This window comes from Protopterus annectens, chromosome 10.part0 (genome assembly GCF_019279795.1).
Source record: "Protopterus annectens isolate FY-2018-M chromosome 10.part0, PAN1.0, whole genome shotgun sequence".
NCBI classification, from domain to species: Eukaryota; Metazoa; Chordata; order Ceratodontiformes; family Protopteridae; genus Protopterus; species Protopterus annectens.
In genome coordinates, this window is record NC_056744.1 from 822,662,767 (window position 1) to 822,689,517 (window position 26,751).

Here is a 26,751-nt window from a genome sequence, read left to right on the forward strand (position 1 = left end):
AAGTAGCACCAAGCAAGCAAGTTAAGATTTACACAAAAAAGGCAGATACAGCTGTAGATTTTCACAGTGACTACTGCTTCTTTATCTTTTCTCCTTTCTTGCACTCTTAGAAGACAAGATTCTGTTTGTTAAAATATAAATGGGTTTTACAACCAATGTGCCAGCTGTTGCAGTAGAATTAATTCAGAAGCCCTAAGATCAGTTTGCTGCACTGACATCTTCACTTCATATATTGTAGCTTTTACAGTGGATGCTTCATCTGCTAATAAACAGTGCTGTACTAAATCTACTTTCTAGTCAGCATCACATAGAGGATTATGATCAGGTCTCTGATCATAATATATAGTGTTCAAGACATGAATGAAAGACCTCGAGAGCAAAGCTTGAGAGATGAATCCCTGCATTCATGTTGAGAACACAAAATAATACGCACAGAGATTTATCTCATCCATGTAGTACCATTAGTTCATAAAGCAAAAACAGTAATAAAAAATACTTGGACTTGCAAGTAAGAGGAAGACTTTCTTTCTATGATTAAGGAGTGTTGAATTTGTAGGCCTAGGCCATTGGGCACGAAGTTCTGCTTATGATTCTGCAGATGCTGTTACAGAGGTGTCATGTACAATCATACTTAGTTATCAGAAATGTGCCTGAAGGCATAAAACCTTGAATCCTTGATGTTGCAGGAAATTTTCTTTTTGCTACTTCTAGTTCAAATCTGTTAAATCCTTGGGAGAAAGTTGGTTAGTCTTGGGAGGAAAAAATGGAAGTTCAAGAAACAGGAATGAAAGGAATAATTTCTAACTGTTTTATCTTTCCACAGAAATGATCCCATGTTCAAAATATTTACCTTGAAGACCTGTCCAAAATATTTTTTCTATAAACATTTTGTCCAGTCCAAAGCCACCACACTCAAATGGTGAATAAAATTGTAGCAGATTAAATGACCTATTATACAACGACCCCCCATTAATATTCAAAAACGTGCACTCTGATTGGTCAGCGTGCACGTTGTAAATCCGAGTTATAGTAATGGAAAAAGGTCCAGACTCTTTTTTTACGACAACACTGTCTCGCTATGTTAAACCCATTTAACATAGCGAAACAGTTAGCAACGGAGATCTTGCTTTCTCCATTGCTTTTTTCAAAACTGTCTCGCTATGTTAAATGGGTTTAACATAGCGAGACAGCTTTAAAATAAGCAACAGAGATTTTCCGTTGCTTTTTTTAAAGCTGTCTCGCTATGGTAAACCCATTTAACGTAGCGAAACAGTTTGTAAAAAGCAACGGAGATCTTGCTTTCCCCGTTGCTTTTGCCCACAGCTCTGATGTACTGCGTAGGCATACACATGAGCATTACATCAGAACTGCCGCAGAATACCAGACAGCTGTGGAAGGGCAGCAAGGAGGCATTATACAATGCCATTATTTAAGAAAAGTAATTATTTTTTTTCTTAAATAATGTCATTGTATAATAGCAGTAACCCACTTCTGGGTGTGGGTAATGCTGGATTTACCCACGGTTGACTTTGTTTGGCCACTCGGGCTTTGCCGTCATGACCAAACCACACCAACATTGGGTAAATCCAGCATTACCCACACCCAGGTGTGGGTTATTGCTATATTAACCTGTTGTAATCATGTTTAAAGTTAGCAGAATACTTCAAATAATTTGTTTTATAGTGCTACAGATCTTTTTTCTTTTGCTGGATTTTTTTTAATTGGATAAATCAGTGTTTATTTCAGAATGGTCTTGAATTTAGTACTTGATTACGGCCAAAGTAGTCAGTAAGTCTAACAGGTTAAACATCACAGCAGAGTACAACCGTTCAGATGGCATTACATTTAAAATGTTCAGCCTGCCAAGTAAACAATATTTACTAACATGCTGCATTTTGTCAAAGGGTTACAGCCTTTTAATAATCATGTTTATCTACCAACTCAGAAAAAAGAAGACTGATTGCTTCGTAATGTATTTTTAATAGTGCCTTCATAGTAGTATGATTAAGGGAGGCACTCATTCATGTTCAGTAGACCTTGTTTCTTTTATGGTACTTGTCTCACTGGGTTATTTTTGTTTACCTTTGCCACTTCCCTACTAGAATAGTGTACTGCTTGGGACTCTACTCAAATTTGCTGATTTACAGAAGCAGTGACTTTTTGAAGAAGATACTACCGTTATCAATAACTGTACTTGATACAATAATAGATTGTTGGTGGTGAATAACTGGCATGAAAACTACCCTTCTGTTGTATCTAGAGAGCCTTGCCTCTTCCTGTGGATTTTAAACTTTTTAAGGAAGGTTTTCTTGGGCAATATTGTATGTCACTATATTGGTGAAAGAAGTAAAAGTGACATTATTATGACTGTACATATAATTCTGAGGATATTAACCTTGCAGTGCCATTATTCTTTTTAGAAATATTTCCATATTATATATTCTTCTTATGGCCACTGAAGAGTTAGTTGTCGAACATTTCACTTCAAACCGGTTTTACTGTTTTTTTTATAAGAGAAATAAGGTATACATTTCTTCTCTAATGTATACATGCAAACAATTTTTTTTATTTGTTTAACAGTCGTTTCATCCTGGCAAAATATTGCTCGTATATTTAAATACACAGAGAATATTTCTTTCATTACAAAGATTTTTCATATCATTTACATTAGAGTATGCTAAAAGAAATTCCTCATTTTTACTAGCATTTCACACTAGTAGCTCAGCAGTGATACTTTTCATAAGGAAGCTATACTCACATGCATAAAATTATGCTTTGTGTGTGTATTTTGTTTTTTATGATATATTCATTCTAGTGGTTTTTACTCCGAATTTAAGGGATGTTCTTCGTGTTTCATTGTTGCAGTCATCACATTTGGGTTATCTGCTTGCAGTAACCCTCAGTTGGCCTGATTAACAAAGTCTTGGGTCCTGTGTCGGTTGCTGTCTCATCTTCCATGACGTCAGGTAGTCAGGGGTATAAAGCATGCAGCTGACGCCATTACATCAGTTTTTCTTGCCGTGCTGTGCCCGAAGCAGAAGCAAGTGTCGGTCGGCCGACTCCTGAAATTTTCATTTTTGAGTTTCAGAACCGAAGTCTTCAACTAAGCTAAGTACCCCGTTGGGGAAACTTTTTCTTGCTCTAAACCGACGTCAATAAAAGTTAGTAATTGTAGTTCTTGTGGAAAGCAAATACCTCATAAAGATTTTCATTCGTATTGCATTCCTTGCTTAGACCCTGACCACGACATACCTCGCTGTCAGATGTTCTTCATTCCACATTGCTGCAGTCCTAACCATTGGGGGTAGTCCGCTGTCCAGTCGGCCCGAATACCAAAGTATATGGCTGACGTCGGTCAAGGCGCATTAGACTGATGTCAGGACGTCAGGGTACTAATGCGCATGACCGACGTCATATCCTCAGTCTTTTTGCCGCACGGTCCGATGCAGAAGCAGTTTTTTGCGAGTGGGTTGGCGTTCTGAAATTTTCTGAAGTCGGAGTTTCAGACCGAATCAAAGTTGGCTAAGTACCCGCTAGAACATTTTGGTTTTTCTTGCCTCAGTATTTAACCGATGTCAGAAAAAGTGAATAACTGTATTTCTTGTGGGAAACAGATACCTCATAGGGATTACCATACTTTGTGTATACCTTGTTTAGGGCCTGAGCACGACGTTGTTGGATGCCGCTCTTGTGCTAGATTTAACAAACGCACTATTAAGAGAAGGTTAGACTGTGCCAGGTTAGTGTTTGGGAAGCGTTGTAATTGTAAAATGCCGTCGGATGCTCCGACGCCCTTCGTCAAAAAAGCGCAAGGACAAAGCAGCAAAGCCTAGAGTTGAAGAACCAGCAGTCCCGGACGTCGGTTCTTTAGAAGGCTCAGTGGAGCCGGAGGTTTTGCCAGGAGTTTCTTTGGAGTCTCAGGCAGAGACTTTACTGTTACAGGATGTGCCCTCTCAGGAGGTAGGCCAGGCTGAGGGGGCTTCTCAGGTAGCTGTACTTCCCTCTTCCTAAGGTGGTTAGAGCCTCTTCTGTTTCCAAGACTTCTTTGAGAGGTAGGCCAGGTTTGGCTTCAGTGGGGCTTCTCCTAGCACTTCAGGTTCTGTGCCTAAGAAACATATGCTTAAAATGGCAGAGGATTTGATTACTATGATTAGGGTTCTATGCCCCTCCTGATAAGAGGCCTAGGGTGGAGCCTGAGTTTGAGAGTTTTGAGCAGTGTTCAGAGGCTTCTGAGTCTTCGACTGAAGACTTGCAGGAGTTTCCTCCTTATTCTGATTCTGATGTGGATGATTCCACTCCTTCAGCTTCTCCTCCTGAGGATTTTTCATTTTCAGAGACTCTGCATTCCATGAGGGAGCATTTTAAATGGGAAGGCCAAGATTTCTCTGATTCCAGGAAGAGGCTTAGGAATTCTTGTTTTACCCCAGCATAGGCCCTTAGCTATACCTCCTGTTTTGAATGTGGTGGAAGATGTTTTTGGAGGCTTCCTGAACCCTGATTCTTTGCCTCCTGCCCTGTTAAACCTGATAGGTACTATAGGGTGCCTGAAGCTCATAAGTATCTTTTTAAGAGTCCTAGGGCAGACCCAGAAACTGTTTCTCAGGGGCCTAAAGGTGTTAAGGCTTCTGTTGTTAAAAATCCTGTTCCTCCTGATAAAGAGGCAAGGGCTTTGGATAGATGGGGAAAGAAAGTGTATACTTCTTCCACTTTAGCCATGAGGGCGTTGAATTGTCAGTTTCACATGCTAAAATATCAAAATTATCTCCTTTCACAATTGAAATCTAAGGTGGATGCTTTGGCGGAAGGTATTGAGTGTAAAGAGTTGCAGGATTTAGTTCATGTGTCTGAACAAGTGGGTAAGCATTCATTGCAATGTGGTTTTGATGCTGTGCAGGCCTCCTGAGGGTGGCTGCCACTGGTTCTGTTCTTAGCAGGCACGCCTGGTTGAGGGATCAGAATTTAGCTGAGCATGTTAAGACAAGGATTTTGGATGCTCCTTTACAGTCTGATGTGTTTGGTTCGCCTGTGGAAGCAGTTTTAAAGAAAATGGAGGACAAGGCTAAGTCTATGCAGACTGTTAAAGATTTTTGCAGGTGCAACCTCAAGTTTAGCAGAAATTGGCCTACTAAGGGATGGACATATCCTGCTTATGATTCCCAGTCTAGGGGTAGGTCTAGACGTGGTAGGGGCAGAGCTCAAGGTTCTTTTAGGCCTAGAACAGGGAGTTCTCCTGCTCAGACTTCTGGTGAGGGCAGGGGTCAGTCCTTTCGTAAACAGACCCAATGACCTGCCTTTTCAGCTGCCAGTACATTCTCGCCTGGCAGCTCCTTTGGGAGGAAGACTGTCTCTTTTCAAAGAAAATTGGGATTTAATTACTCAAGACAGATGGGTTTTGGATATCATTCACCACGGTTACAGGTTTTATTTCCATACCTTGCCCCTTTCAAAGGCATGCCAGACGTTCCTCCTCCACAAAGGAAAGAGGCTCACAAGCAAATTTCTCTGTTACTCCAAATAGGGGCCATTCAGCCAGTCCCTGTACCAGACAGGGGCCTAGGATTTTATTCTCGCCTGTTCCTAGTACCAAAGAAGGGGAACACGTGGAGACCAATTTTGGATTTATCTATCCTCAACACTTATCTGGACATTCCCAAGTTCAAAATGTTGACGTTACAACAGCTTTTACCTCTGCTGGGCAAAGATCACTGGATGGTAACTTTAGATCTCAAGGAAGCTTACCTTCATGTGCCTATAAGACTAAGTTGCATTCGAGCTGGAAATTCTCATTATCAGTTCTCTGCATTGCCCTTTGGCTTATCTACTGCCCAGAGTATTCACAAAGGTTCTGGCTCCAGTGATAGCTTACTTCAGGCTAAAAGGAATTCAAATCTATCCTTACTTGGACGACTGCCTGATTCTGGCTCAAGAAAAGGAAGGCCTTCTACAGCATTTGGAATATGTCATAGCAGTGCTCAGATGCCTAGGGTATTCTGTGAACGAAATAAAGTCCAGTCTAGTACCCTCTCAAGACATGTGCTTTCTGGGTGTGAGACTGAATACAGCAGCCCAGATGGCCTTTTAACCCCGGACAAACAAAAGAATCTTTCCAGTTACTTCCATCAACTATCTCTTCAGTCCGGGCTGACTGCAAGGACAGTCCTTCAAGCCTTAGGGTTCATGGCATCTTGTATTCTGGTGCTTCCCAATGCCAAACTGCATATGAGGAAGCTGCAATGGTATCTCAAAATGTATGGACACAGCACTGCCAGGATTTGGACACTGTCATTCAAATAATACCTTGCATTCAAAAAGAATTTTTGTGGTGGGCTCAGGAATGTCACCTAAACAAGGGACTCTCTGTGACCCGCCAGAGGCGAGTCAGATTTTAACGACAGATGCCTCGGACATTGCTTGGGGAGCTCATCTAAATGGAAAGTGGATACAAGACAAGTGGCCTGCCAGACTACAGCATCTACATATCAACATGAAGGAGATGTTAGCAGTCCAGTTTGCATTAATGGCTTTCAGGGAGTTACTTCTTCCAGGGCAGGTGTTGATTCTAACAGACAACACAACTGTCATGTGGTACATCAACAAACAAGGGGAACACATTCTTATCCTCTATGCAGGCAAGCAATGATTTTATGGGAGACTGCGCTCAGCTTGCAACTAACTCTTCAGGCAAGGTTTCTGCCGGGAGCACAGAACTCCTTAGCAGATGTGTTAAGCAGACAAATCATGGATCCCCACGAGTGGGAACTGGATCTTCATGTATTTCAGAAATTGACAGTGTCATGGGGAACTCCAGACATAGATCTGTTCGCTTCTCCACTAAACCACCAGCTGCCAAAGTTTTGCACAAAGGGGTTTCATCACACAGCTTGGAAAGTGGATGCTCTTTCTTTCAGTTGGAAAAATCTTCATGTGTATGCCTTTCCACCTCTGCCTCTTCTCCCAAAGGTGCTCCTAAAGGTCAGACAAGACAAGCCAAGGATGATTTTAATAGCTCCAGATTGGCCTCGGCAACACTGGTACCCACTACTAAGGAGTCTGGTAAGGAAGCCTCCATGGCCTTTACCTTTGATTCCACACCTGTTATCTCAGAAGGACGGTCACCTGCTCAATGTCAAGCTTCACTCTCTTCATCTAACAGCCTGGCATATTCTGTTTTGAAACACAGCAGGTCTCAACTTCCTCAACAAGTTTTAAATGTGATTATGGAAGCCAGAAGACCTAGTACAAGGAAAGTGTACGAGAAAAATGGAAGAGATTTTTATTTTGGAGTGCAGCAAAGAATTTGGAGATTTCTGAGCCTAATTTGAGTGTGGCTCTTCAATATCTTACTGAGTTATTGGACAACGGTTTGTCTTTCTCTTCCATTAAGATTCATGCTGCAGCAATTTCAGCTCACTATGATTGTGACCCACCATTGTTTTCGCATCCTTTGTTCAAGCAGTTTCTTAGAGGGCAAAGAATATAAGACCCCCGAGAGCTCCTACTCCTGCTTGGGATCTCAATTTTGTGTTGGAGAAACTTACTCTACAACCTTTTGAGCCATGGCTATTGCTGAATTGAAATACTTGTCATGGAAGACTGCTTTTTTGTTGGCTATTACTTCTGCAAGACGGGTTTCTGAATTGCAGGCCCTTATGGCAGTAGAGCCCTTTTGATTTTCCATAAGGATAGGGTATCATTACGTACTAATCCTTCCTTTATGCCTAAGGTGGTTTCTAGTGTGGCTTTAAACCAAACTATTCATTTGCCTACTTTCTATGCAGATCCCCAAAATAAGGGGAAAAGATTTTGCACACTTTAGATGTACATAGGCAGTTGCTTATTATTTAAGCAGGACTAAGGATTTCAGGCAGTCTCAGCAGTTGTTTGTTTCTTTTGCTTTGAGTTCTCAGGGCAAGCCTGTGTCTAAGCAAACTATTTCTAAGTGGATTGGGTTTTGCATTTCATTTTGTTATTCCCATCATGGCAAGGAGATTCCAGCTGGGATTAGGCCTCATTCCACTAGGGCTACTGCCACTTCAACAGCATTTCTAAGGGGGGTGGCAACTACGGATATTTTGGAGGCAGCTACTTGGAGTTCAGTGCATACTTTCTCTAAGCATTACCACCTTTCTCTCTACTCTAAATCTAGGGCTGGTTTTGCCACAGCTATTTTGCAAGGCATGTTGACAGCTCCTGCTTCCTTATGATTTGCCAGCCTCCCTTACCTCTGCTTTGGGATTCTACCCAATGGTTAGGACTGCAGCAATGTGGAATGAAGAACATAGTACAGTTTTGTACCTACCATAAATGTAGATGTTCGAGGATCCACATTGCTGCAGTCCAATTTACCCTCCCTCCCCTCTGTGTTTAGGGGTGGTGGTGTGGGTTAGGCTATATTCTTGTACTTTTGTATATAGTGTACATATGTTTGGTGCAGGGCTTTTTGGTGTTTTTGGTGTGGGCCTTGTCTTTTTGGGGTCTTCTGACATCTGGGGCAAGAAAAGACTGAGGATATGACGTCGGTCATGCGCATTAGTACCCTGACGTCCTGACATCAGTCTAATGCGCCTTGACCGACGTCAGCCATATACTTTGGTATTCGGGCCGACTGGACAGCGGACTACCCCAATGGTTAGGACTGCAGCAATGTGGATCCTCGAACATCTACATTTATGGTAGGTACAAAACTGTACTTTTTGTGCCTTATTTAAACAACAAACTATTTGTCGTGTTTATTTACGCTTCTAAATATTTTGGTACTCTGTTCAGTTATCCAGATATGGCTTCGGTAAGCCATCCGACTACCGACATTCTGAAAAAAACGCAAAGATAGACAGAGACAGACCGCTTAGGTCCAAAGCTGCCGACGATGCTTCTCCTAAGCTAGTCGCCAGTTTGCCGGTACTCAGTGAGGCGGTTTCGCAGCCCCTGATGCCAGCTACTTCAGATTCGCCGGCCTCTACTGAGACCCATGCTGTGAGATGCTTTATCTGTGGCACCTGCAGATGTCTCTTCCTTGGATGGGTCAAGAGCCGCTGTGCAGGCACTGGTTTCTGAGGGTGTGTTCAGGCCTACTGACTTGCATATTAAACCAAAGCCATCTTCTTCTTCAAGGCCTAAAACTCGATCCATGCCTAGAAAACCGATGCCCAAACCGCATGGTCAGGCCTCTATGCCTAAAAAACAAATGATAATGGCTGAAGACCTTATTACTTTAATCAGGGGAAGTCACCCTTCCCCTCTAAGAGACCTAGGACTGAGTTTGCTTATGATTCTTCTGATCAGGACTCTGAAATTTTTGTTTCCTCTGATGACCAGGACTTAGCCTTATCTACCTATGAGGATTCTGATGCAGAGGACTCTATTCCCTATGCTTCCCCTCCAGAGGATTTCTCTTTTGGTGAAACCTCGCATACTCTTAGGGAGGATTTCTGCTGGGAAAGCCAGGATTACTCTAACTCTAAAAAGAGGCTTAGGGATTTCTTACTCCTGCCCCAACACAGGCCTTTAGCTATCCCCCCTGTACTGGAAATTGTTGATGATGCCGTTTTGGAATCTAGCTTGGCCCCTGACTCTCTACCTCCTGCTCCCAGAAAAACAGATGGATATTACAGGGTTCCTGACTCTGACATGTTTCTCTTTACAAATCCTACTGCGTATCCTGAGACCATTTCACAGGGACCCAAGGGCATTAAGGCTACTGCTGCCAAAAATCCTACCCCTTCTGATAGAGATTCCAGGGCTCTGGATAGATGGAGTAAGAAGGTATACACTTCTGCAACCTTGGCCATTAGTGCTTTAAACTGCCAGTTTCATATGTTAAAGTATCAGCAGCACATTATTGGATTGCTTAAACAGAAAATGATGTTGATTCAGGATTTAATGCATTCTGCTGAACAAGTTGGAAAACATACTTTGCAATGTGGTTTTGATTCACTAGAGGCATCTTGCAGGACTGATGTCACTGGGTCTGTACTTAGAAGGCATGTTTGGCTTAAGGAACAATCTTTGCCAGATCATGTTAAAGCTAAATTGCTAGACACTCCCTTAAACCAAGACCGCCTGTTTGGCAACAAAGCAGAAGACGTACTTAAAAGGATGGAGGAAAAAGCTAAATCTATGCAAACTGTTAAAAATTTCCTGCAAGTACAGCCTCTCAGATTTAGTAGGCATCGGCCCTCTAAAAATTGGTCCTTTCCTGCCTCTTCCAGGCCTTCTCAGTCCAGACCCAGAACCAGCAGAACTCCCAGGCTTCAGTCCTAAGGTACTCACAGGACTAAGCGGTGGGGGGCTCCCACTTCCAAAGCAGGGAGTGGTAAGACTCCCCCTATGGTAAACTGTCTCAATGACTTGACTTTAAATCTTCCAAGCCCTGCACAACTTTGACTGCTCCTTTCGGGGGAAAGATTGCCCGGCACGCAAACAATTGGGAACTCATTACCCAGGACAAATGGGTTATAAATATAGTTTCCCAAGGATACAGATTCCACTTTCACTCCTTACCAACCCCAAACAGTTGGCCAGATCTACCCCCAAATCAGTGGGCAGAGGCTCAAAAGCAAATTATCTCTCTCTCATCAGGCCTGTTCAACCTGTTCCAGAAGAGGAAAGGGGACAAGGTTTCTACTCAAGACTTTTCCTGGTGCCCAGAAAAGACCATTCCTGGCGTCCTGTCCTAGACCTCTCTATCCTAAACACATTTTTGGTGATCCCAAAATTCAAGATGCTAACTCTTCACCAGCTGCTTCCTATGTTAGGCAAGGATGCCTGGTTGGCAACACTGGATTTAAAAGAAGCCTACCTGCAGATCCCAATAAGGGAATCTTGCAGAAGGTACCTACACTTCAAAGCAGGTTAAATGCACTATCAGTTCTCTGTACTGCACTTTGGCACATCTACTGCACCCAGGGTATTCACAAAGTGCCTAGCTCCAGTCATTGCATTTTGCAGGCAAAGAAATATTCATATATATCCATACCTGTATGATTGTCTAATTCAGGCAGAAAGCCAGGACATACTATTGAATCATCTGGCGTTTGTACAGAAATTGCTAACTTCTCTGGGGTACACCATAAACAAAAAGAAATCACATCTTGTACCCTGCCAACAAATTGTATTCCTGGGAGCAAGCTTGAACACAACTTCCCAGATGGCCTTTCTCACGCCAGAAAAACAAGTTCATTTGACAGCCTTCTTCAAACTACTGGCCAAAGACCCAGCGATCTGCAAGGAAATTACTGCAAGCCCTGGGGTTCATGGCCTCCTGCATTCTCCTAATTCCATATGCAAGACTGCATATGAGGAAACTATAATGGTATCTAAAAAGCCTATGGTGTCAACATTCTCAGGATCTAGAAGCAATGATTCCTATCATACCTTGTCTACAGATAGTTCCTTTGGTGGGCAGAGGCCTGTCACCAAAACAAGGGACTGCCATTCACTTTATCCCCTGCCGCCCAAACCCTAACAACAGACACTTCAGACTATGCATAGGGGGCTCACTTGGCAGGGAAGTGCATTCAGGGCAAATGGAACCCAAGTCAAATGCACCTGCATATCAGTCAAAAAGAAATGTTCGCTGTACAGAATGCTCTGACAGCTTTCAAGGACCACATTCTTCCAGGGCAATTAATGGTGAAGACTGACCACACCACTGTTATGTGGTACATAAACAAGCAGGGGGGAACCCACTCCTACCCTCTCTGCAGAGTAGCCATGGCTCTGTGGAACACAGCCTTGAGCTACCAAGTGCACCTACAGGCTCAGTTCCTGCCAGGAAAGCTAAATACACTGGCAGGGGAACTAAGCAGAAATCACATGGACCCACACAAGTGGAAACTGGAACCAAAGATATTCAACATGTTAAGAAACAAATGGGGGAGCCCAGATATAGACCTGTTTGCCTCCCTTCAGAACTACCAATTGAAGAATTCTGCACAAGGACTCCCCACCAGGAAGCTTGGAAAGTGGATGCCCTGTCCTTCACCTGGAGAAACGTTTTATGCCTTTTGCCCTCTGCCTCTCCTCTCCAAGGTACTACTAAAGGTCAAACAGGACAAACCAAGAATGATACTGATTGCACCAGACTGGCCACGCCAGTACTGGTACCCCCTTTTGCGCAGTGCATCACTGCTGGCTCTATGGCACCTGCCTCAGACCCCTGCCCTACTGTCCCAACAGGAGGGCCAGATTCTGCACCCACAGCTTCAAACCCTGAACCTGGCAGCCTGGCTAATTACCTGATCACTCAGTTGCCATCCCTCAGTAAGCAAGTGTTGGATGTCATTCTGGAGGCAAGGAGGCCTAGTACTAGAAAATCGTATGCTGAAAAATCGAAAATATTCTGTTCTTGGAACCAAACTCAGGGGATGGGCACAGCGGCACCCAATTTTCCTCAGATTCTTCAATAGTTAACAGAGATGCTGCACAAGGACCTTTCCTTTTCCTCCATCAAAATTCATGCCTCAGCCATATCAGCTCATTACAACACAGAATCACCCCTCTTCTCTCATCCACTGCTGAAGCAGTTCCTCAGAGGGGCCAAAACTTAAGACCACCTAGGAGAGTCCCTACTCTAGCCTGGGACCTTAACTTTGTATTGGAAAAACTCACTGTACCTCCTTTTGAGCAAGCTGCAAATGCAGAGTTGAAACTCCTTTCTTGGAAAGCAGCCTTCCTTTTCTCCATCACTTCAGCAAGAAGGGTGTCTGAATTACAGGCCCTCATGGCAGTGGAGCCTTTCATCATATTTCATGTGGACAGGGTGTCCCTCAGGACCAATCCCTCCTTCATGCCCAAGGTGGTATCCAGTGTGGCCCGTAATCAGTCCATTCATTTGCCAACCTTCTTTTCAAATCCACAGAACAAAGGGGAACGAATACTGCACTCCTTAGATGTGCACAGACAACTTAGGTTTTATTTGAACAGGACTAAACTTCTCAGGAAATTTGAACAATTGCTGGTTGCATTTGCTGCAGGGGCAGAGGAGAAGGCCATTTCAAAGCAAACCGTTTCTAAATGGATAGGTCATTGCATTCATTTCTGCTATAAGCACCATGGAAAGCCTACCCCACAGGGGATTAGACCACATTCAGCAAGGGCTGCATCTACCTCTACAACCTTTCTCAGAGATGTCCCTACCAGGGACATCCTAGAAGCAGCTACCTGGAGTTTTGTACATACCTTTGCCAAGCATTACCATTTGCCAGTTTTTTTTTCTAAATCCAGAGCTGGCTTTGCCACTGCAGTCTTGCAGGGCCTTATAGCTGGTCCTAATATTATCTAATTTCCTCCTCCCATTCTTAGCTTTGGGAATCTACCCAAATGTATGATGACTGCAACATTGAAACATGAAGAACACAGTACATACAGTTGTGTACACTTAACATAAATGTAGATGTTAGAGTGTATTCACTGTTGCAGTCCTAGTTACCCTCCCTCCATCCCCCTGACTTATATTGGCTGTACCTTCTATAAATTTTGTTTTTTCCATAGTATACACTATTGAATATGGTGTTCTCCTCCAAATCTAGCATTACCAAATTGGCAAATATGGGGGCGCACACCATCCCCATAGCAACACCTTTGATTTGTCTGAATAATTCACCTTCAAAATAGATGTAATTATGGTCTAAAACTATAGACATTAGTTCCAGTATCAGGCATATTTTGTCCCATTCAAGATGACTTGTGTTTCCTTATACTATTAGAGAAGGCTTCCATTCCTTCATCTTTTGGAATGCAGGAGAACAAGTCCACTACATCAGTAGACGCAAATAAATAACCCTGTTTCCAAATATCCACTACATGAAAATGTTAATCAAATGCAATGATGAAAAGTTATGCAAATGTATTAACGAGGTAGAACAGTTGAATGATATTTTTGAAAGATCTAATGTTTACACATTGGGAAAAATTATATGCAAAACAATTTGAATCAGCTGACTCAAAAACAAAAAAAAGCATATGAAAGGAAAAGTAAAAAAATGAAAACAGACACTGAACAGTATAAGAGGGGTCAGGCATATCATTGGGGAGGGGTACACCACCCAGGTAGGCCTGATGTAAATGTACACACACATAATTTTCATCAGTGCAACATGAACCAATCCCGAAAGGATACTTGTGTTCATGACATGAATAATGATTATGGAGAGCAGTATATTTACAACAACGACAATTCGAATTTTCATCAGGGGTGGAAAAATGGGAAACAGATAGATTGGAAAAGGGGAAGAAAGGGAAAAAGGGAGAAAATGGTAATGGACACAGGGAAAGGCAGTTTGGAAAAGTCAAAAGCTGACCAAGATATTGTGATTGATGGAGTAACATATTGTTTCAATCAATTTAAAATGTATAACTACACACATACCCCTTTGGACAAATCACATTTTAGTTTATTATCAAAGGGAATGAAGTACATTCCTACATCTAATTTTAGATTAGTTGAGTGTCTAAGTGAATTTAAGCTATATATTAGGAAATTGAATTTAGCATTATTATTTAAGGATAACATTGACCAACCTGTACCTAAGACAGGTGTCCTTAAGAAAAAGAGTGCATTTGTTCCTCCTATGAACCCTAATGTTCAAATTTATGACAGATTGGTAACACAGCAGATATACCAGGCACAAAATCAGATTATTAAGAAAAAGATGAGAAGTAATCTTTCTCGAGATGACAATTATGAAACCCGATAAGGGATGGGGGGGGGGGGGTTGTCATGTACGACAGCCTGGAATATACTTCCATGATGCATGATATTCTGCATGCATCCGGGAACTATGCAACGGTCTCCCTAAATGAAATAAATATAGCTTACCGGCGAAATGATTTGCATATAGAAGAATTCTTATTGGACAGACGAATAACAGAGGACACAATTTTCTCAGAGTGGAATTCCCTAAAATGGCCACAATGGTAGGCATAGCTAAAATTCATAAAGATATCAGGAATCCACCATTTCGGCCTATCATAGCAGGCAGCAAGTCTAAAACCTTCCCTTTATGTGAATTAGTACATACCATGCTTAAACATTTATATGGTGAAGTAACACACATGGTTAAAGACTCTTGGGAATTTTTTAAAAATTATCCAGTGGATATTTGGAAACAGGGTTATTTATTTGCATCTACTGACATAGTGGACTTGTTCTCCTGCATTCCAAAAGATGAAGGAATGGAAGCCTTCACTAATAGTATAAGGAAACGGTCATCTTGAATGGGACAAAATATGTCTGGTACTGGAACTAATGTCTATAGTTTTAGACCATAATTACATCTACTTTGAAGGTGAATTATTCAGACAAATCAAAGGTGTTGCTATGGGGGCGGCATGTGCCCCCATATTTGCCAATTTGGTAATGCTAGATTGGGAGGAGAACACCATATTCAGTAGTGTATACTATGGAAAAAACATTAAATATTATTCACGCTTTTTAGATGACATTTATATTTTGTGGGATGGAGATCAAAATCCATTTAAAAAATTTATAGAATTTTTGAACATCAGCAGGGACGTCTTGAAATTTACATTCACTAGCAGTGATGGAGTTGCCTATTTGGACACATTTGTGTCCAACACTGACGAAGGCTTCAAGTCTAGAATACATAGAAAATGGACTTTTAGTAATTCATACTTAGAGTTTACCAGCAATCATCCTAAAAATATGATGTATAACATATACAAGGGACAGTGTATTAGGGCAGTAAGGATGACTTCTACATATATAGACATGGAAAGTGAACTCAGATGCATTACAGATTTGTTTCAGGAAAGAGGTTATGATCACATGATGAGGGAGATAAATGAGTATGTTAAAAGTGAATGGGGAAAGAAATATGTTCCATTATTAGGACTCAACAGAAAATGTGTTGATGTGGTTAAGGCTACAAATTGTAGGAAGACCTCAAAAGCTTTTAGGAGGGCCTGTGTTTTAGAATATGGACCATATACAAACAAAATTAAAGATATATTAACAGAATATTAGAATGTCCTGATGGTGGACCAGGACTTTGTAGACACTTTGGGCCCTAGACCAGTTTTATTTTTACAAGATGGGGAAAAATCTTAAAGGTTTTTTGGAAAGTGGTCCAAGGGTCTTAGGGTTAGACCATAGCACCAAACACGCTTCAAAACGTGGCTCTTGCAATCAATGTTATGCTATTAATGAAGACAAAGGCATTGTTTTGAACAACATTAACAAGACAAGATTGAATTTCAAACAGGGCAATTGCAATTCGAAGTATGTTGTTTATTTGGCAAAATGTGAAGCCTGTCCAGGATACTATATAGGAAAAACAGAGAGACATTGTAAGAAACAGATATATGCACACCTCTATAGCATAAGGACAAAGGACGTAAACAACTCACTTTACAAAGATGTAGAAAAATATGGATTAGAGCATACTTTTAAATTTGCTATCTTGGAAAATATAGTGATGGATCTCAGGGGTGGTGACTATCGAAGCACACTCGCATATAAAGAAGTTTGGTGGCAATTATATACAGATGCAGTGACACCACCAGTCTTAATGATCATATTTCCATCAAACCACTTCTTTGCTTCAGATAGTTGGTTTTATATCGGCTTTTTTATACTCCCTTTATACAGTATTCACTAGCAGGAGATGTGGATTAGGGATTATCAGATTTGGGTATATTTTACATTTTTTATATATTTTTATTTACTATTCTTTATTTTTACACAAATTTGTAAATGTGCTATATTTATCAAATTTATACAATTTATATAGGTTCAGTAGCGATTGTTTATAGTCATATATTTGTTTAATATGAACAGTTTTGTTTGACATTTTGCAATCAGTGTGCTGCTTCTTTAAGGAGTTTGGCGCCAAAGAAACTATTTAAACACTTTGTATCAGCTGGTTGGATTGTTCTTATGAAGCTCACATTTGAGTGAGTGAAAGCGCTTAACATACATCTGTTTTTATTTCAATAAATGATTTTATATTTTGCACCACGACTGTGGGCAACTACTTTTTTGGGTATCCTTTGGAAACAGCTTGCAGACTGCTTATCGTAACGCTATTGAGGTTTGGATAGCAGTTGATGGCGTTTCTTTACTGCCAGGTGTGGAGATTTTTGGACAACCTTTAATATCAGTTTGAAGGTAGTTTTTGCATCGCATTCTTTGGTACTAGTTGGAAAGCGGCTTTTTGTATTGTTGCTGTGGTTTGGACAGCAGTTGGTGGCGTTCTTTTACCAATAAGTTTTGTGACTTTTGTTGTAGACTGAACGCTTACAGTGCAGATTCAGATGACTGCAACAGTGAATACACTCTAACATCTACTTTTATGGTAAGTGTACACAACTGTACTTTTTAGGGGCTTTAGGCTATGTGTTTAAGTTATATAAATGTTATTGTTAAATATTTCTGGTTTTGTTTTAGCTTATTATTCCTTTACTGAGAGATGTTTTCATACTTGCCATTTTGCACTAGATAAAAATGATCTTTTGAGAAGTCCTTTTAAAAGGGCGGTTTGTCTTCTGCATCCATGATTTTCAGCGGTAGAAGTTTACATCAGAGAACTAAAGGGAGTTTGTATTAATATGGAATATACAAGGGAGCTATGCATGTACCCATCACTACATTCCAAAGCAAAACCTGCATTGCTGCCTATAAGGAAAAAAGCCACTGATTTACCACCTTTTGAGCAGGACTTTGCGTCAGTCGGGTATAGCCCAAATGTTATGCCTTCTTGAATATCTTCTGTCATGGTAGGTATAGGTAGACACAAATATGTGTTGGTACATAGGCATCTAAGTATTGAAGTTGTTCACTTCCTTCAGTCTGTTTATAGTACCTGCTTACTAAGGTGATTTAGACAACCTTAGATTTTATTCAATGTCCCATGTGAGTGTTTTACCCGAATGCTAAAAAGTCTGAAGAGACAGGTGTGATGCATGTCAGTACACCCACACAGCTGTGCTTTATTCAGCAGGAACCAAATATTCACTAATAATTGTAGTTTTCCCAACTCCCTATCAGAAGTGGGAGTCCTCTAGCTACATCAAGTGAAGTGTGATTACTGGAGAGATGAATTGAATCTGATACTTGCTGTAATAACATTGAAATATTTTTTGGGGGAACCCCTTTGCTTGTGACATGGAGTGACTCATCTGTGTTATTTGGGTATATACTAACCATTAAGATCAGGTTAATACATAAGAGAAAGTGGAATATTCTAGGGGTACTGCAGTGTTGAATTTCTTTCAGTGCCACTTTTGAGGATTTATGGTCCCTCAGTCCATTTGTACTCATTGTGGTACAAGAGAACAAATATCCTGCTTTCCTTTTTCACTCATCCTTGAATCTCAGTCTGCATGATCTGTTGTTTTAGATTATCTTTAATCTGCATTTCACACAGATGTTTGGCATCTTTTAATTTCCTTTAGTGAGTTTGCCTTCTTGTAAGATGGAGAGATTTCAAGCATAGGAGCAAGAAATGGTGTTTGCTGTAACACTTGCACCCCTTACCCTCAGAAGAGGGTGCCATAATCATAAGGGCTTGTCACTTCAGATGTGTCTGAGTTTGTGGGAAAGCTCAGAGGAAGTATTAAAAAAAATAATAAGGTTGCCTGAGTTGCAATAAACTTGCAGTTTGAGGCTACACAAGGAAGTACTCAAATATCCTCTCAGTAGATGTAGTTGGAAGATTATCTGATGTGGTGAGTAGTCTGTTGTCAGCTATTTCTAATGGTAGTTGCTTTGCTCGATAATTTACTTTTTTATTGATAGCATTACTGAAATGTAGCAAATGTAATATATAAATATATATATATATATATATATATATATATATATATATATATATACGTAGATATGTAGATAATATACAATAGGTATGTGTATATGTACTTATTTGTCTTAATTGGTCTTTTTCACTTGTGTAACTGCTTAAATTTCAAGTTTATATTCTGTGCTTGTTTTCTTTTGCACTGATACTGTGATTACAGCAGTGAGTTAATAATGTAGCCCATATTTTGCTATTAAATTACGTACACTTTTCTTTCTAACAGATGGTCGCAAACCTTTTCCTGTAAATCATGGAAAGACAAATGATGATACATTACTTGAGGTAAAAGTAATATTTATTTGGCTTTCAATTGAGCAGTTTTGTTTCCATGTGTTACTCATCAAGTCTTGACTAAGCAGAACCAATGGAAGCCTGCAGAGAAAAACTTAATTTAGAGACCTCTGTTGGTCTGTATAAAAATTTCACGAAAAATCAATGACAATACGTTGCAGGTAGATTAATGTAGTTTATAAGTATTAAAGTAACAAATTTTTACTTGTACTTTGAGCAGTAATAGAGGTTTGAATACTAAAAAGAGTACTATGTTACATACAATAAAACCATTTAGATACAGTTATGAAACATACAATCAGTCAAGCATGCTTGAAAGACTTTGCAGAAGTAGGGGGAAAAAGGTAACTGAAGAATATAAACAGTCAAATGTGTTACTAAGGTTTAGCAAGAATTTTGAAGGGAAGGGGGATAGTGTGCTTGTGGAAGAGAGACTAGAACTTGATTCTTCGTGTTCAAACAGCTGTGCAGTGACACAAGATGCTTGAATCTTTCTTTAGAGAAAATGGATAAGTATTATTCCTTATTGCCAGTGGAATATTGTTTCATTGCAGGACAGAGACGATAAAAATCCTTAATTCTAATGTTCCGGTGTTGAAACTTTAATCTTCATCAGCCATTTTACTAAGACTGGCATGACTTAGCTTGGCACCTAAAACTGTCCCAGACTGCCTTACCCACACAGCCTTTACCCATAATGCTGTGCACTTAAGGACTCATTACTTGATCCCTTTAGCCACATGTTGGTCTTACAGGGAAACAGCCCTAGGCTACCATTGTTTATCAGTGTTTTTGGGAGCTGATCTATGTTCATATTTGTCAGGTTTGACTCTTTGGTTTTCTAACCTTGATTCTGTTAAGTGCATTCCTGTTAATGCCTGTTCTTTCCTTTTATTCAGCTAGTGTTTGGGGTTGTGTAGTCCCAATTCACCTCGTGCTCTGGCACCATTTTATTAAATTAGCTGTGTTAGTTTCTTTTGTAGTCATATAAGGAAAAATAGGACTCAGTTCTTCGAAAAATGTAAATGTCGACAGAAGTCTCCCTCAGGATAAACCAAGTGTGTGAAATGTCCTCTGTTGTGGTGTTTTGTCTTTCAGAATTACACAGGGAAGGTGAATCTTTTGGTGCTCATGGGGTGACTAGGATTTTGGTCTCTTGTGCTGACAAACCAAAGCCATGGGCTCAGGAGACAATATCGTTTTTATCTGAATTGAAGTTGAGAAGACTTCTTTCCCCCAGGCCAAGTCAGCTGAGTAATTATTCCAACTAAATCTGTTTCTTCACACAAAAGTCAGACTGTCACTGTGGACTTTGATCAATTGTATAATTTTACTGTAGGTAATGTACAGATTATGATGGGTGTGGACCCTTTTTAGTTGATTAGTTTTGGCAGACAGGGACAATTCTTTGCAGCTATCTTGCTCGCTTCCCTCCTTGTAGGCCCATGTTTCTGCACTAATTTTTGACAAGGTCCAACAACTTCCAACAGGGTCTAGTGTTGACATTTGTAAGAATCCTGATCGTGGATCTTGGTCGTTCTGATTCTGTTTTGTACCAGGAATCAACATTAAGAGATGCCCACAGTGGATCCTGGTGGCTCTGAGCCTTCATTTGCATCAGGGCTTAATATTCAGAGCCAAAAGTCAGCCTCAGTGTTGATGCTGTTGGTGCAGATGTTCTTCATGTTTCACTGTTGCAGTCGTCACATTTGGGTTATCCCTGCCAGGGTAGCCGCCGGCCCGAATACCAGAGACTTAGTATTTCTGCTTTGGTTGCTGTCAGCTCCAGAACGGATGTCAAGTCGTCAGTAGTATAAAGTAAGGCAGCCAGCGCCATTATATCAGTCTTGCTTGCCGCAGAGCCCGAAGCAGAAGCAGTTCGCAGGAGTGCCGTTCAGCCGCTACCCGAGTTTTCGTCTACTGAATTGAAGTTGAAGTCCTCTAAAGCTCAGTACCCTGTCGGGGATCCTTTTTTCTTGCACTAACCGATGTCAGAAAAAGTTAATTGTCTCGCCTGTGGAAAGCAAATACCATACTGACTTCCATTCTTACTGCGTCACTTGTTTAGGGCCAGATCACTACATCCCCCATTGTCGCTTTTGTGCTTTAACACCAGCCCTATCCATCGTCAGGCCCTTAATTTGTAGCCAGATATTTTCGTTACAGTCCTCTAACTCCTATATGGCTTCAGTAAGCCATCCGACGGCAGATCTTCTGAAAAAACTTAAAATAAAGACAGACAGACCGCACAGGTCCAAACCTTCCGACGACGCTTCCATTAAGCTAGTCGTCAGTTTTCCAGTCCTCAGTGAGGTGCTTTCACAGCCCCTGATGTCCGCTTCTGTGGATCTGCAAGCTGCTACCGAAACCTTTTCGGAATCCGGTGTGCCGCAAAACTCTTCTTCGACTAAGGATCTTGCGGTCGTCTCTACCTTGGATGGGTCCAGAGCCGCTGAGCAGGCACCGGCTTCCGAGGAAGTCCTTCGCACTACCGATTCTCGACACAAACTGACATCTTCTTTTGCGACTACTATTCTTTCAAAAATGACAGTTTCTAACGACCCAATCTCAGACACCTGCTTCCTTGCCTTGGGTCTCAAATGCTTAAAATGGCGGAAGACCTTATAATACTGATCAGGGGAAGCCAAGCTACCCTTTCCAAAAGAAAGCGATCTGTCCCCATTAGTTTTATCTGAACAGGCGTCTGATGACTGATGCATCTGAATATGAAGACATGCAACCCCTCTCTGCTTATGAGGATTCTGATGCAGAGGAAACCATTCCTTCAGCCTCTCCACCCGAGGACTTTTCCTTTGGGAAAACCCTTCATACTTTAAGGGAGCATTTCCAATGGGAATGTCTGGACTATCCTCAGTCTAAAAAGAGACTCAGGGAATTCTTAGACCTTTCACAGCACAGACCTCTGGCCATTTCCCCTGTCCTGGATGGTTGTGGATGATGTTTTCATGGAATCTAGTTAGACTCCTGACACCCTCTCTCCTGCTCCCAGAAAACCTGACTGGTATTACAGAGTCCCTGACTTACACAGATTTCTTTTCATAAATCCTACTGCTGACCCTGAGGTTATTTCTCAAGGGCCTAAAGGAATTAAAGCAACTTCTGCTAAGAATCCCACCCCCACAGATAGGGATTCCCGAGCACTAGACAGATGGGGTAAAAAAGTATATACCTCTGTTACTCTTGCTGTCAGAGCACTAAATTGTCAGTTCCATATGCTAAAATTTCAGCAACATATCATGGAACTCCTCAAACAAAAAATAGCATCCTTTCCTGCTTGTGCAGAAAATGGTTACAAGAGTTGATGCTTTCTGCAAGTCAAGTAACTAAGCACACCTGACACTGTGGTTTTGATGCCCTAGAAGCTTCTTGCAGGGCAGCAGTCACCGGTTCTGTCCTTAGAAGGCATGCTTGGCTTAAGGAACAACCCTTGACAGACCATGTCAAGTCTAAATTATTGGATGCACCCTTACAAAAAGACATCTTATTTAGCACCAAGGCAGAGAAGGTCTTAAAAAAGATGGAAGAAAAAGCTAAATCTATGCAGACAGTTAAGGATTTCCTACAGGTCCAACCACCCAGGTTCAGTAGGCATTGCCCCTCCAAACACTGGTCCTTTCCTGCCCCCTCCAGGTCAGTTGCAGACCCCTCCCCCCAGACAGCAGCCACAGGGAGTGCAGAGATCAAAGCAATTCCTCCATTTCAAAACCAGGGAGTGCAAAGCCACCCACTCATGGGAAGAACTCACAATGACTCTCCTCCACCACCCCCTCCCTCTGCCCACCTACACTTGCCTGTAGGAGGAAAACTCTCCTTTCACGCGAGCACCTGGGCCACCATTACCAACAACTGCTGGGTCCTCAACATAGTGTCCCAGGGAATACAGATTTTCTTTCCACACACTACCAACCCCAAAAGGGTTCCCAGATCTTCCTCCAAACCAGTGGGCTGAGGCGAAAAAGCAAGTCCTTTCCTTGCTTTCCATGAGGGCAATAGAGCACGTTCCTGCAGAACATATAGGCCAAGGGTTTCTACACCAGACTTTTTTTCTGGTACCCAGAAAAGAGGGCACCTGGCGCTCCATCCTCAATCTATCCATTCTAAACACCTTCCTGGTGATACCAAAATTTAAAATGCTCATCCTTCAGCAACTACTTCCTGTGCTGTCCAAGAATGCTTGGCTAGCCACCCTAGACCTAAAAGAGGCCTACCTCCACATTCCTGTCAGGGAATCGTGCAGGAAATATCTACGTTTCAGGGCAGGATCTCTGCACTTTCAGTTCTCTGTGCTTCCCTTTGGCTTATCTACTGCTCCCAGAGTAAAATGTCTGGCTCCCACCATTGCCTTTTGCAGACAAATATACAAATTTACCCATACTTGGACGACTGCTTAATTCAGGCAGACAGGAAAAGCTGCTCAACACCTGGCCTTTGTAAAATCCCTACTGACCTCCCTAGGGTACACTATCAATGAAAATAAATCCAAACTAGTACCCACCCAAAGGATTATATACCTGGGAGCAAGCCTGGACACAGCATCTCAGATGGCATTCCTTACACCAGAAAAGCAAACTTACCTGACAGCCTACTTCTCTCAACTAGCCACCAGACTTCAGTTATCCGCAAGGAAAATCCTGCAAGCTCTGGGGTTCATGGCATCTTGCAGTCTACTCATTCCATATGCCAGACTGCATATGAGGAAACTTCAGTGGTACCTAAAAAGCTTTTGGTGTCAACACTTTTTCAGGACCTGGAAACTCTCTTATACCAGTGATACCTTGCCTAATAAAAGATTTTCTTTGGTGGACAGCAGCCCCCCCCCCCGCCCAAACCCTCACCACAGATGCATCAGAGTATGCCTGGGGTGCACACCTGGACAGCAGATGCATACAGGGCCAGTGGTGCCCACAGCAAATTCATCTGCACATCAACCAAAAAGAGATGTTAGCTGTCCAGCACGCATTGACAGCTTTCAGCCCCCTTCTCTCCTCTGGTTCTCCTGATCAAAACAGACAACACCACTGTGATGTGGTACATCAACAAGCAGGGTGGGACTCACTTCTACCCTCTATGCAGGTTGGCCATGACCCTTTGGCACATAGCCTAAGCCATGCAACTACACCTGTTAGCACAATTCCTGCCAGGCTCTCTAAATTCCCTGGCAGACAGCTTAAGCAGAAATCTTCTGGACCCACACGAGTGGCAGCCAGACCGAAGAACCTTCGCTCTAATAACTCAGAAATGGGACACCCTGCAGGTCATCCTCTTTGCTTCTCACTCCAACCATCAGCTCAGCAAGTTCTGCACCAAAAAGCCTCACTGCAGGGCCTGGAAAGTGGATGCCCTATCCGTCCCCTGGGCCAACCTCTCTGTCTATGCATTTCTCGTACTACCTCTCATTACCAGGGTACTGCTCAAAATGAGGTAGGAAAAACCAAGGACAATTCTGATTGCTCCAGACTGGCCTTGCCAGCACTGGTACCCACTGCCACCATGGCATCTCCCTCAGACCTCAATCCTCCTGACCCAGAGGGAAGGAGAATTCTTGCATTCCCAATTGCAGACCCACAATTTGGCAGCTTGGCTTATTCCCTGACCACTGATCAATCTGCTAATCTCAGTAAACAGGTTCTAGATGTTTTACGTGAGGCTAGACGCCCTAGCACTAGAAAGTCTTATACTGACAATTGGAAAATGTTCTGCACCTGGGGAGCCAATATGGCACAGCCCTCCCTACCTCTCATCCTGGATTACCTAGCTGACCTTCTACACAGTGGTCTCTCCATTTCCTCTATTAAAATTCATGCCTCTGCTATCTCTGCTCATTTCAACATTGAGCACCCACTTTTCTCACACCCTCTTATCTTCCATGCTGACTGGGTTGTCCCTCAGGACTAACCCATCCTTCATGACCAATGGGGTGTCCAGTGTGGCTCTCAACCAATCCATTCATTTGCCCACCCTTTTCCCTAACCCACAAAACAAGGGGGAAAGGATCTTGCACTCTCTAGATGTGCACAGACAGCTCAGATTCTATTTAGTCAGGACTAAATCATTCAGAAAGACTGATCAATTGCTAGTCAGCTTTGCTGCAGGGGCAGAAGGCAAAGCCATATCCAAACAAACCATTTCCAAATGGATAGCACACTGCATCTATTTCTGTTACAAGGAACACAGGAAACCTCCCCCTCAGGACTCACTCTACCAGAGCAGCCTCCGCCTGTGCAGCTTTCCTCAGATGAGTTCTCACCAGGGACATTCTGGAGGCTGCCACATGGACGTGTTCGTACCTTCACCAAGCATTACCACCTGCCTATCTTCTCCAAATCCACGGCAGGCTTTGCCACTGCAGTCTTGCAGGGCATCCTAGCCAGCCCCTAGTCTCCTTGACTGCCTCCTCCCTTTTCCTCAGCTTTGGGAATCAACCCAAATGTGATGACTGCAACAGGGTAATACGAAGAACATAGTACAGTTGTGTACACTTACCATAAATGTAGATGTTAGTATATTCACTGTTGCAGTCATGGTTTCCCTCCCTACATTCCCCTTTTCTTCTCTCTCCTTACAAGGAACCTTTTGGTATTTGCTTTCTACTGGTGGGGTTCTTCCACCATATCTTGGCTCCCACTTGGGGGCTCCTGACAGAGCAAGAAAAACTCATGTAATGGCGTCGGCCGCCTTACTTTATACTACGGATGACCTGACGTCAGTCCTGAAGCGACAGCAGAAATACTAAGCCTCCAGTATTCGGGCCAGCCGAGGGCTACCCTGGCAGGGAAAACCCAAATGTGATGACTGCAACAGTGAATACACTCTAATATCTACATTTATGGTAAGTGTACACAACTGTACTTTGAACAAGAGTCAGATGAATCTGATGCATCTGAATATGAAGACATGCAACCCCTCTCTACTTATGAGGACTCTGATGCAGAGGATTCATTTCCTTCAGCCTCTGCATACTTTAAGGGAGCATTTCCAATGGGAGAGTCAAGACTACCCTCAGTCTAAAAAGAGACTCGGGGAATTCCTAGATTTTCCACAGCACAGGCCCTTGGCCATCCCCTCAGTCCTTGATGTTGTGGAGGATGTTTTCCTGGAATCCAGCTTGACTTCTGACAGCCTCCTTCCTGTACCCAGAAAACCAGACAGTTACTATAGAGTTCCTGTCTCGCACAAATTTCTCTTTAAAGAATCCTACTGCGGACCTTGAGGTAATTTCTCAAGGCCCTAAAGGAATTAAGGCAACCACTGCTAAGAATCCCACCCCCTCAGATAGGGATTCCCGAGCACTGGACAGATGGGGTAAAAAAGTATACACCTCCACTACTCTTGCTATCAGGGCACTAAATTGTCAGTACTGTATGATGAAATTTCCGCAGCATACCCTGGAACTCATTAAACAAAAGGTGTCTTCCTTTCCTGCTTGGGCAGAATCTAAAGAATTAAGAGTTGATGCATTCTGCAAGTCAAGTAACTAAACACACACCGTGCACTGTGGTTTTCACGCCCTAGAAGCTTCTTGCAGGGCAGGAGTCACTGGTTGTCATTAGAAGGCATGCATGGCTTAAGGAAAAGCCCTTGCCCCAGACCATGTCAAATCTAAATTGTTGGATGCCCCCTTGAA

The 26,751-nt window shown here is 42.2% G+C and overlaps 1 protein-coding gene across 1 annotated transcript in view; it reads left to right on the forward strand.

Annotated features, from left to right (window-relative positions):
* LOC122814212 (ubiquitin carboxyl-terminal hydrolase isozyme L4-like) overlaps nt 1–26,751 on the forward strand; it is a 609,903-nt gene that overhangs the window by 536,088 nt on the left and 47,064 nt on the right. Inside the window, exon 10 of the mRNA XM_044086813.1 lies at nt 19,039–19,097. Within this exon, the coding sequence (XP_043942748.1) occupies nt 19,039–19,097 (59 nt within the window). The remainder of the gene's footprint in view (nt 1–19,038; nt 19,098–26,751) is intronic.